Genomic DNA, 11,775 nt, shown 5'->3' with positions numbered 1-11,775 from the left:
TGAAAGAAGAAAATCATATACACGTAGGATGTCTAGAGGGTGAGTAAAACACGGGCTAATTTTCAATTTTTGTGTGAACTATCCCTTTAGCTGTGCTCGGTCTTTCTTTGCATTGCTAAAACAGTGTTGAGAACAGAAAAAAGGACACGCGCTGATTGTCATGACAACGGGAAACCAATGGTAAATGCTAAACCTAAACCTTTAACTTTTGGCTGCAAATAATAATGCAAAAAAAAAAAAAAAAAAAAAAAAAGAAGAAGCTATATTTATAGTAGCGCTTCAGTGGAAGCCCATGTGACAAGAGCGTTACGTCCGCGCTGATAATGCAATAGTGGATGAAGCGAGCCGCAGCTCTGAAGAACAGCACGCTCCGCGCTTTGCTCAGCCAAAACAATTCACGTCGAAGAACATCCGCTGATGACATGCACTTGCCCCCAGCGACCCATTTTCTCCTTTCGCTAAACCTCAAGGTCCTTCGCCGTTAATGTCACTGGAGGAACGTGCACTGATGTGACACAGTGGATTGGGTGAACGCGCTTTCACGTTTATCAGCTCGGACAATATTGTCGCATAATGATGCGCTTCTTTTGATGTCTGCGAAGCTGTCTGAACACGAATATATTTGTCAGTAAGTCTGCTTTCCAGCGGGGCACATCCGATTTCCTGTCTACATACCACCAGCTCTCTTCAGTCTGTCTTGATAGAGGAAATTGGGTAAGAAATAGACTGATGCACACACTACAATGGCTTACTGTAATATGTAATAAAGAACAAGTGCAAACGTGTGGAGTGATTGCACAAATATGATATGATTGATAAATTGTACATAAGTTAATAGTATATGTTATGTTATTATTATTACTACAGCTGTGGACCCAAGTGCTGTGTGTCTCTCATTGCTTCAGTGGTGGTAAACTGATACTGGATTGTTTATGTGTTGTTGTTTTTTTTGCCAGGTTTTTATAAATTTTTACAAAATGTTTTTATTAAAGTATAAATGTGTGGAATCTGTGTGTTAGTGTGCGCTTGAAAGAGAGAAATGCACGTGCATTTGTGTAACAGTGGCATTATTCAGAGGTTGAACAGCCATCGCAAACGACCTTGCAGTTTAATTTGCACTATCAAATATCGAAAGATTCAAAAGCTTCTTCGTCCGTCCTCTACTGAAACACACACAGACACAGAAGCAGGTCATAATGCACATTATTGTAAGGTCACCTTCAGCATTTTCTCCGTCTCCAACCTCAGGTGTGTAACCATGGTTCAAAAGTATTGCAATATTTACACTGCATATATACAACCACTGATAAAACAACATTGCACCATGTGTAGTTAATGAAATCTATTCAAATGCATACACAATGATTCACTGCTGGAATTTTGCACGCATCCATTCATGTGTGTGTGTGTATATACATATTCAAATACATACACAATGACTCATTGCATTCAGGGTCATTGCTAGGTGGAGTCTATATTTTTGTCTCTTTTACTTTCCTGCTGGTCACATGTTTTGCATTATTCCACACTGATAAGCAAATACCTCCAGACGTGTGCTTGACTGTAACAGTCTTGTCAACACACAGAAAACAGAGCACAGCGAGGTGAAGAGCTTGTCGACTGCAGAACATAATATTTGAAAATACGGGTGTTGTCTCAATATTCTTGCATTTAGTCGGCTTAAGTGTGTTTTTCAGTATGCATATAGGATCAGACTAATGGGCTTGGATAATTGAGTAGTGTAGAGTTTTAGTGATTTTAACCCTGTAAAGCCTGCCATATGAAATAGAAGTCAGATTTTATTTTATTTTATTAATAGAACAGAATTAGACCTTTAGAAAAAAAATTAAAAAAAGGTTTGCATATGTTTTATCTTTTGTGTCATATTTGATACATCAGGCTTTCAGAGGCCCAAACTGAGCAAAATATCCAATTTGGTGCAGAAGCAGATATTTATATGACCAAGAAGTAAGATGAAATTCTGATAGTAATGTAAATCAATGAGATCTTCATAACAGACTGCTTATACAAAATTCATACAATATATTAGTTGTCCCTCTATTTCTTCTCTTCAAAAGATGACATTTAAATGCTTATCTTTATGATACAATGCAATAAAGTGATGACTGAAAGAACAAATACAAGTTCCTCAAAGGCCTGATGGATCATATTTGACACTCACATTTGAGCAGGATTTTTCAGTACAACAGGTCTTTCAGGTTTTGATCATGCTGATAATCACACAGTGGTGTTTTTCACAGTGTTTAGCACACAGCAGTCACTTTTCCCATTGTTTACTGCATGCATTTCCTCGTTTTTGGTATTTGGTGTATCATGGAGTTTTTAGAAATTAATGACCGAACTATAAGCAGTGTTTCCTGCGGGGAGGGAACTTTCACAGCTGTGTCTGTTGTCTAGTCTAGTTCTTTGTCCAGCCTGTCAGCTGTCATTTCAGAGAGAGTCATTTCAAACTAGAATAGACTCCCCTCAAGCTAGAGATGAAACCCATCACCTTGGAAGAACTTCTGTAGTATGTTTAACAATTCAGCAATCATCCCACTGATGAAATATCAACCGAGTGTTTTGTCTAGATGTTTTTAGTGTAATCATATACTGAATCCTTTACTGTAATTATTAAAAAATGTGTTCTTTTTGGCACAGCAATGCTGAAAAGAAAATAATTCAAATCAAAAAACCTTCATTCTAATATTGTGCACAGAATTCTGTTGAAGTCGTCTTCAAAGCAAAATTATAAGAATACGCAGCTTAGTGTTATTATTACAACCCAACACTGCTCGTGTGGTTTTGCTTCCTGTTCCTGTTCCTGTTTTAACTGAGAAACTTAAACCAAAGGGATTTCAGATAATTAAAGGGATACTCCACCCCAAAACAAAACATTTTGTCATTAATCACTTATCCCCATGTCGTTCTAAACCCGTAAAAGCTCCCTTTGTCTTCGGAACACAATTTAGGATATTTTGGATGAAAACCGGGAGGCCTGTGACTGTCTCATAGACTGCCAAATAAATAACAGTGTCAAGGTCCAGAAAAGGTATGAAAGTCATCGTCAAATACTCCGTCTGCCTTCAGACGTGCAATCTGGGTTATATGAAGCAACGGGAACACTTTTTGTAAGCGTAGAAAACAAAAATAACAACTTTATTCAACAATTCCAGTCTCCTCTGTGTCTTTCCATATCACCGTATGCTCTTCTGTATCATCCGCACCACAAGGATGCGCTGTTTCTACATGTATTTAGCGTTGATTTGAAAGAAAACAGCGCATCCTTGTGGCGCGGATGATACAGTCTATGGGACAGTCACAGGCCTCCCGGTTTTCATCCAAAATATCTTAAATTGTGTTCCAAAGACAAACAAAGCTTTTACGGGTTTGGAACGACATGGGGGTAAGTGATTAATGACAAAATTTTCATTTTGGGGTGGAGTATCCCTTTAACTCTTTAAAATAAAGCTAGGCAATGCATGTCGCTAAGCGATCCAGTGATCGGAGAAGTGTACTTAACAAATTAAACATAGTCAAAATCACACGCTGATTGATCGACTGGTGTGCTACTCTTTGCTAGATAAGGATGGATCCAGAGCAGCAAATTCAAAGCCAGTGCAAGACTAATGATCTGGAATCATCTGCACAACCAAAAGGACCAGCAGATCCATCTTTCCTTGCCCCTTCTACACCACCGACGGCTCCAGCCAGGCCTCGGCGGCCCCAGAGGAGCCCGCGAGTGGAAGGATCCTTTGACGTATCGGAGCTCAAACCTCCAGAATCTCCTGAAGAGCAGCAGCTGAGCAGCCGTGCTGAACCGACCGAGCCCAACAGCTCCAGTCAGCCCTCAGAACTCAGTGTTGATCATGGACCTCCACATCCGGCTGAACAGAAGCTTTTAGGACACGCTGCAGTGTCTCGGAGCCACATTTCAATGAGGGCCGCCTCGCTTCCTCAGACCCCGTCTTACAGACCACCTCTGACTGACGCCACCCTGCACCCGCAGAGGGCCCTGTCTGTCGCTGGGACCGCCGACACGCAGACGCAGGTGGTGGAGGATTTCAGGTACGATTTCAACATTGTGTTGTGGTTTCAGTTTCATATGGCAATTTCAGTTTCTGGCCAAGAGTGGAAAATATAACTGCTAAATAAATGCTGCATAGGTGCTCAATAGACACTTTTCACCTTTTCACTTTCTTAAAGTATGCTTATAATATTAAACTTTTATTTTTGACTTTTTAGTCATTGACTGTGTGTATAAATAGGGCTGGGTGATACGGCCAAAACAATTATCATCACAATAAATATCAAATCTTTATTTCTTTCAAGTTTCAAGGCAGAGCTGTAAATGTGAACTGAAGGATCAACAAAAAGCTAATGCATTATAAAAATGTAAACAATTAAGATAGGAAAATATATTTATTGATAATAATAATTTAAATTGACATAATTGATACTTTTGACTCTTAAAAATGGTTTAAAGGCGGAAATGTGAAGTTTATTGTTTTTGTGAAAATCTGCATCTGAACTGTAAAACATATGCTTTTTATAGTCATTACAGTTTAATATGTTACCATAGACATTGTCCTACCTTGCTCATATGGTATTAATTTAAAATTTGTGCAGGTCATAAAAAAAGTCTTACATTTGAGCTTAAAAACCCTGCAGAAAGCCTGATAAACCAGACAGTTAACTGTGGTTTTAAACTACTCTCCGTTGTCAGAACAGATGAAACAGATGAATAAAATCTTGCTACAAGATGCAATAAAAAGTCTGTGAAAGATTTATTCAAACATACATTAAACGATGAAGTAAAAATGTTTATTAACATTGAATGGTGTTCCTGAGGTGATCATTAGCTATTTTAGTGACGTCTTTCTGAGAAACACTGAGCAATTACACAAAACATGACACATTTCTTTCAACATAGCTTCTTCTGATGTTCATTCATGTTTATTCTGTCTTAAAAGAGGACAGATGATTGGTTCGAATGTCACTTGAACTGAGGCGGCAGCAGTGAAACTACACGTATCGCTTGTATTTAGAGTTAAAATTGACACAATTTGAAAGCTGAGACTTTGTTTCATATTAAAAATAACAAAGCACAAGGCTTATTGTGATTCTATTGGATGGCAGGTGCTACAAATAAACCGGAAACCGCTGCTTCAGATGAAAAATTTAAGTTGTCAAAATTTTAATGTATCATTAATTTGCATAATGCATAAATATTAGGTAACACTTTATTTTAAGGACCAATTCTTGCTGTTAATTAGTTGCTTACTAGCATGCATATTAGTTTTTCAGGGAAACTCTTAGTTAATAGTGTGTTCCCTATTCTAAAGTGTGACCACATATTATACTAAACATTTATTGAGCTTGTGTTAGAGTTTTATCATACCTCTATATAAAACCAATATTTTTACAAACCATTTGAGATTCCATTCTGTTGCCATGGTAACAGCAGCTGATTGGTGCTATAATTGGTGGAGCTCTATTAAGGATTATGGGTAGTGTAGTTATAAAAAAACATCTAGTTCAAAATTACACTGTGGCTTTTACATAAGCACATGCCATCACTCGATCACTTACATAGAGCTCATGATTGGTCTGTCCTGAAAAGTTTACATGCTATCGTTAAAAAAGTAATTTGTACTTTTTAAACAATAAATTATGTTTTTGACATTAACATGAATTATGTTGAATTTAGAATTTGCTTAGATAAATATTTTCCTTTCCATTTTTGGATCCTGAATGAAAAAAATATACACTACTGTTCAAATGTTTGGGGTTGGTAAAATGTTTCAATGTTTTTGAAATCTTCTGCTCAGCAATGCTGCATTTATATGCAAAAACACAGTTAAAACAGTGAAATATTGTGAAATATTATTGCAATTTAAAATTACCGTTTTTTATTTTAATATATTGTAAAATGTAATTTATTCCTGTGATTCAAAGCTGTATTTTCAGCATCATTACTCCAGTCTTCAGTGTCACACGTTCTTCAGAAATCATTCTAATATGCTGATTTGCTGCTCAATAAACATTACTGATTATTATGATTATCAGTACTGAAAACAGTTTCATATTTTTGTGGAAACCGTGATACATTTTTTCAGGATTCTCTGATGAATAGAAAGTTCAAAAGAACAGCATTTATTTGAAATAGAAATCTTTTGTAACATTATAAATGTCTTTATTGTCACTTTTGATCAATTTAATTTATCCACGCTGTAATTTACTATAAAAACCGAACTGACCCCAGACTGCTGACCAGTGTTTTTCTCCACTAACATGCAGCAGTCCAGTGAGCTTAATCAAATTTTAAATACATTTGAGACGGTGCAAAGAGAAGTGCTTTTCTCCATCAGCTTATAAACAGGACTTGCTTGTGTATGTGTGTGTGTTGCTTCTCTTATTTCAGACTTTTAAAATCATATGCAACACAATAAAAATGGTTGAATGAATTCTGTACCAACATTAAAGATATTTGACAATGTTAAACATCATGCAATTAGTGCATAGTCAATTTCTTTATATAATAGTCTGCTGCCGCTCTTTCAGTAATACTACACATCATTTTAACTTACCTTTGTGAGGTGAGAGATCAAGGCAAGATTAGATCTGAAGCACATATACTCTCACACACTTATTAACCTTTTGAGATTTAGGAATATAAACAGATAAAAGGAATAATTCACCCAAAAATGAAAGTTTGCTGAAAATGTACTGACCCTCAGGCTATTCAAGATTAGGATGAGTTTGTTTCTTCATCAGGTTTGTAGAAATGTAGCATTGCATCAGTGTCTCAGCAATGGATGTTCTGCAGTGAATGGGTGCCGTCAGAATGAGAGTCCAAACAGCTGATAAAAACATCACAATAATCCACAAGTAATCCACAGCACTCCAGTCCATCAGTTAATGTATATCTTGGATGTCCTGAGGATGAGTTAATCCTTTTTTGGGGTGAACTATTATTTTTAAATAGATGTATATTTTAAAATGAATTCAGTCTCTTTAAAATAAAGGTGGAGTCTAAATAGTGTAGGGATGCTGGTGGAATTATTGAAAAATATACTGAATATTTATATATTCCTAACATTGTTTGGGTTTTCAGTGAGATGATTTACTAATATATTTAACTGCAAAGAAGTGATGTGATGTGACACGACAAAACTAGGTTGCTTTTTGTGACTGTGCAGTGTTGTGTGTAATTGCCCTGATGATGTTCTCACTCCCCTTTCATTTCTTTAACTTGTTTATTCACGAATATGCCGCAAGGCTACTTGTTTGCACACCATCTTTGCATGCTGTTTGTTAATTGAACAGATGAATTCTAGGCCAAACCCACAATCTGTCAGCGTCAACAGTCTTTCAGTGTCCCGATTAAAAGATATCCAACATTTACAAGAGAAAACACTCACATTTGCCTTTGTACAGTTGCATACTAAAGCTGCTGGATACTGTGCCTTCTAGCAACCAGCAGCAGAGACTTGGTGTCTGTCAGTGTGAACACGTAACTCAAGATGATCGCTGTTCTTGAGCAAATTCAACCGCTGTTCTCTAATGTCTCGTTCTGCCAACAGGGTGCACATTATCACGTGGAACGTGGGCTCGGCCATGCCTCCTGACGACATCACTTCCTTACTGGGGCTGAATGTTGGCGATGGGAACACAGACATGTATATTATAGGGTGAGATTTCCATTGAGAGCCGTTGCTTTTCTAAATGAAAATTGTAAAATGATCACAGGTGCATTTCTAATGTACTTGATTTGAGTAAAATGTTTTTATTAAATTCAAAGGCTACTGTTGAATTTTTAAGAAATTATATTTTTCCGTGCCTCCATATGGCGTTACACTCCACCAGTATTCATATTAGTAGTCAAAAGGTATGGTTTTCATTCAATCCTGTTACTAATAGTTTTCGGTTGGATATCACAGGGTTGAAGTTCAGTGTTTAAATGGACAATAATGGCATTAATTAACGATTTCAGTGCACCACACAACATGTTAGTATTTCTTTTTAAAATACCAAGAATCACTGTGACTTTCTTGAGTTTGGCAAGGTCAGTGTAACCGTGATGAAATACAAATGAAGAAAGTTATGATTGATCTACACTTCCATTCAGAAGTTTGGGGTCTGTAAGATGTTTTTGAAAGAAGTCTCTTATGCTCTTTAAGGCTGCATTTATTGGATCAAAAACACAGTAAAAATAGTCATATTTTGAAATAGTATTACAGTTCAGAGTAGCTGTTTTTTTATGTTAATATATTGTAAAATGTTTTGCTATTTAGTATTTACTAAACTGTATTTTCAGCATCATTACTCCAGTCTTCAGTGTCACATGATCTTCAGAAATCATTCTAATATGCTGATTTGCTGATTTACAGCTCTGTTACAAGATTCTGTGATGAAAGTAAAATAATAATAAAAAAAAAAACAGTATTTATGTGAAATAGAAATCTTTTGTAATATGTGACCCTGGAGCACAAAAGCAGTTTTAAGTCTCTGGGGTATATTTGTAACAATAGCCAAAAATATATTGTATGGGTCAAAATGATCAATTTTCCTTATATGCCAAGAATCATTTGAATATTAAGTAAAGATCATGTTCCATGAAGATATTTTGTAAAATTTCTACTGTAAATATATCAAAACTAAATTTCTGATTAGTAATATGTATTGCTAAGAATTCATTTGGACAATTTAAAGAAGATTTTCTCAATATTTAGATTTTTTTGCACCCTCAGATTCCAGATTTTCAAATAGTTGTGTCTCAGCCAAATATTGTCCTCCTAACAAACCACACATCAATGGAAATATTATTTATTCAGCTTTCAGATGATGTATACATCTCAGTTTCGAGAAATTGACCCTTATGACTGGTTTTGTGGTCTGGGGTCACATATTATAAAATAATTGAATGTCACTTTTGATCAATTTAATGCATCCTTGCTAAATAAAAGTATTCATTTCTTTAAAAAGAGACAAAATCTTACTAAGTATGTGGTTGAGAATACTTCATGTAACAGATTTGAATTTGCATGATTCATTTTAGAAAAGCACAATATTTTAACTTTAATAACAGCAGCTTATCAGATCATGCAACTTTATGAACTGTTCAGTGTCCTATTAATGACATCAGCTGAATCTCAGATCCACACCCTGGAGCAAAGACATGACAGTAATACCCATAATTCTGTGTAGAACAAGTGTTCATCAGAAGAGATGAGGTTAGTATGTTAGAATGCTGTAACGTGAAGGTCATAATCTAGCACATGACCTAGATTAGCACACTAGAGATACAGAACAATCTACCGCCTGCCCTGAGCTCTGTTCTACCTCTCCTTTCTGAACTTTTCTGTCCTTTAATTTCAGCTTCTCCTGTCTGTATTTTCTTGCTCCCTCTCTCAGCTTACAGGAAGTGAACTCTATGATCAACAAAAGACTGAAAGATGTTCTTTTCACTGACCAGTGGAGCGAGGTCTGCATGGACGCTCTCAGCCCCTTTGGATATGTACTGGTCAGTAATGTTCCCTTAAAACACACACACACACACACACACACACACACACACACACACACACACACACACACACACACACACACACACACACACACACACACACACACATCCATAAAGTTGTCATTAGAGCCTCGGGGTCACATTATGTAAGAGTGACTGAGTGGCTGAGGATGAAAATCTCTTTGCTGGTCTTTGGCTCATGTTTCCAGACTCCTACCTTATTTTATCCAGCTTTATTTTCTTTGTGGAAAAATAATGGCATATAAAAACAATGTGGCATACTACACATCATGTTGCATGCAGTATTTAGTGTTTGATATACAATTGTATAGAAAAGAATAAGTCTAGATGTTGGGCTGGAATTAAAGCAAAAATTGATTCTGTGTTTTTTTAAAAATAATTCTGACGTGTGTGTTTTATCTTTCATTGGATGTTATAAGTAGCCCTGAGTAAATAGAGCTGGATAAAACAAAAACTCTGTTCATCTTTATTTCAGGCTGCAAAGCAACAAAATGTGATTCTTTTCTATACCAACTGTGTGTCTATATGTATATATACACACACACACAAAGCAATATATATATATATTGCTTTGTGTGTGTGTGTGTGTGTGTCATAATTGAAATCACTTCTGCTTAATCACACTGGTAATTACAGATACAGTATTACAGCTTTTGTTAATGTTTGTCATTTTTGTCAGTTTTTTTGTTTTATATATTGTTAAGTGTATATGTATAGGTTTTTATGAAATAGTTTTAGTTTATTTATTTTGGGTTATTTTAGCACTTCAAGGTAAAGTAAAGTAAACAACAATGAGAAATGTTGCCTTGGCAATTAGTTTAAGTTTTTTTATTTTAATTCAGTTAACATTTATTTTGTATCAAGTAATATATATATATTTTTATGGTTTTAGTTTTAGTTGACTATAATAACCTGATTGTAGAATAACTTCTGATTATCAATAATTTGAGTTAGCTTCTTTTTATTTTTTATTGTCTTTTTTTCTGCTTGTTGCTGTTTTATTTTTATATTTCTATTTAGCTTTATTTTTTATTTAAGTTTTAGTTTTAGTAATTTTAGTGCTTAAACTTAAACTTATTTTATTTCAGTTAGTTGCCAATGCAACATTTACAACTTGTACATTTTTTAAGTTTGTTCTTATGCTAATATTCATACTTTATTTCTTCTTTATTTCAATTAATAAAAACAGTTTCTCTAATGGTTTTACTTTTCTTTCTTCCTCTGAATCAGAGAGCAAGCGATAGGTTCTCAGGCTGTGTGTAAATTAACTGGATGCAGGAAATACAGTCAAACCAAAAATTATTCAGACACCAGATATAATTTTTGATATTTTCTTACTAGTGGGTGCAGGACACTGTAGTTGATTTATGTAAGTGAGTATAGCAAAATAAAGTAAACTGTGACAAATAATTCCCAAAAATTCTTCATACAGTGGATACCAGTAAAACTGATAAAAATCATTCCTGTAATCTCCTGTGGACTCATATGTGTGTGTGTGTGTGTGTGTGTGTGTGTGTGTAGGTCACATCTCAGAGGATGCAGGGAATGCTGCTGCTGGTCTTCTCCAAGTACTTTCACCTGCCGTTCCTGAGAGGCATTCAAACACAGACCACTCGCACCGGCCTCGGCGGGATCTGGGTACGTTATCTGCGCTTAGAGCTTTCCGTGGCTGCTTCTCCTGGTGCACGCTCACACTTTCCCTTTCTGATGGAAATGTGCGGTTTCTGTATCAGAGTCTTTCTCAGCTGATATGTCTACCAGTTTATGCTGAGCATTGAATCCTCGTGTGCAGATATGAAAGGTTACAGGAAGCTGTTAACGAGGTTCTGTCAAATATCTCATGCAGCGCGTGACTGAAATATTAATAACGCGCCATCAGCTGATGAATATAAAATGATGCCGTCATAATGATAAACTCCGCTCTCACAGCAGTCAAATTTTAAAACAAAGTCAATGATTAAACTGCAGAAGCCAGATAGTTTCCCCCTGGGTAATAATAAGTTATAAAGTAAACTCCAAGTAAAATTAATCTGAATTCACAGAGCATAAACTTCTGAAAGCGATTTGAAAGGTTTGATGAAAACTGCATAATATTTAAAGCTGGTAAATAATAATTTGATAAATAACACTTTACCTGAAGCCTTTTTGTATATAAAATGTATTATAAAAGTATTTTGATGCATTAATAGTGCCTTGTAATGCACCTTATAATGCATTGCATGATC

General features: G+C 35.7%; 1 protein-coding gene across 1 annotated transcript in view; it reads left to right on the top strand.

Moving 5' to 3' along the window:
- Window positions 1–261: 261 nt before the first annotated feature.
- LOC109111229 (inositol polyphosphate 5-phosphatase K-like) overlaps window positions 262–11,775 on the top strand; it is a 23,138-nt gene continuing 11,624 nt past the window's right edge. The window contains exons 1-5 of the mRNA XM_042757143.1: window positions 262–714; window positions 3,584–4,068; window positions 7,587–7,694; window positions 9,418–9,526; window positions 11,072–11,188. Coding sequence (XP_042613077.1) covers window positions 3,590–4,068; window positions 7,587–7,694; window positions 9,418–9,526; window positions 11,072–11,188 — 813 coding nt within the window. The 5' untranslated portion in view covers window positions 262–714; window positions 3,584–3,589. The remainder of the gene's footprint in view (window positions 715–3,583; window positions 4,069–7,586; window positions 7,695–9,417; window positions 9,527–11,071; window positions 11,189–11,775) is intronic.

This window comes from Cyprinus carpio, chromosome A5 (assembly GCF_018340385.1).
Source record: "Cyprinus carpio isolate SPL01 chromosome A5, ASM1834038v1, whole genome shotgun sequence".
In the NCBI taxonomy this organism is placed as follows: domain Eukaryota; kingdom Metazoa; phylum Chordata; class Actinopteri; order Cypriniformes; family Cyprinidae; genus Cyprinus; species Cyprinus carpio.
Note: the sequence above shows the minus strand (reverse complement) of the source record. Positions and strands in the feature narration are given on the sequence as shown.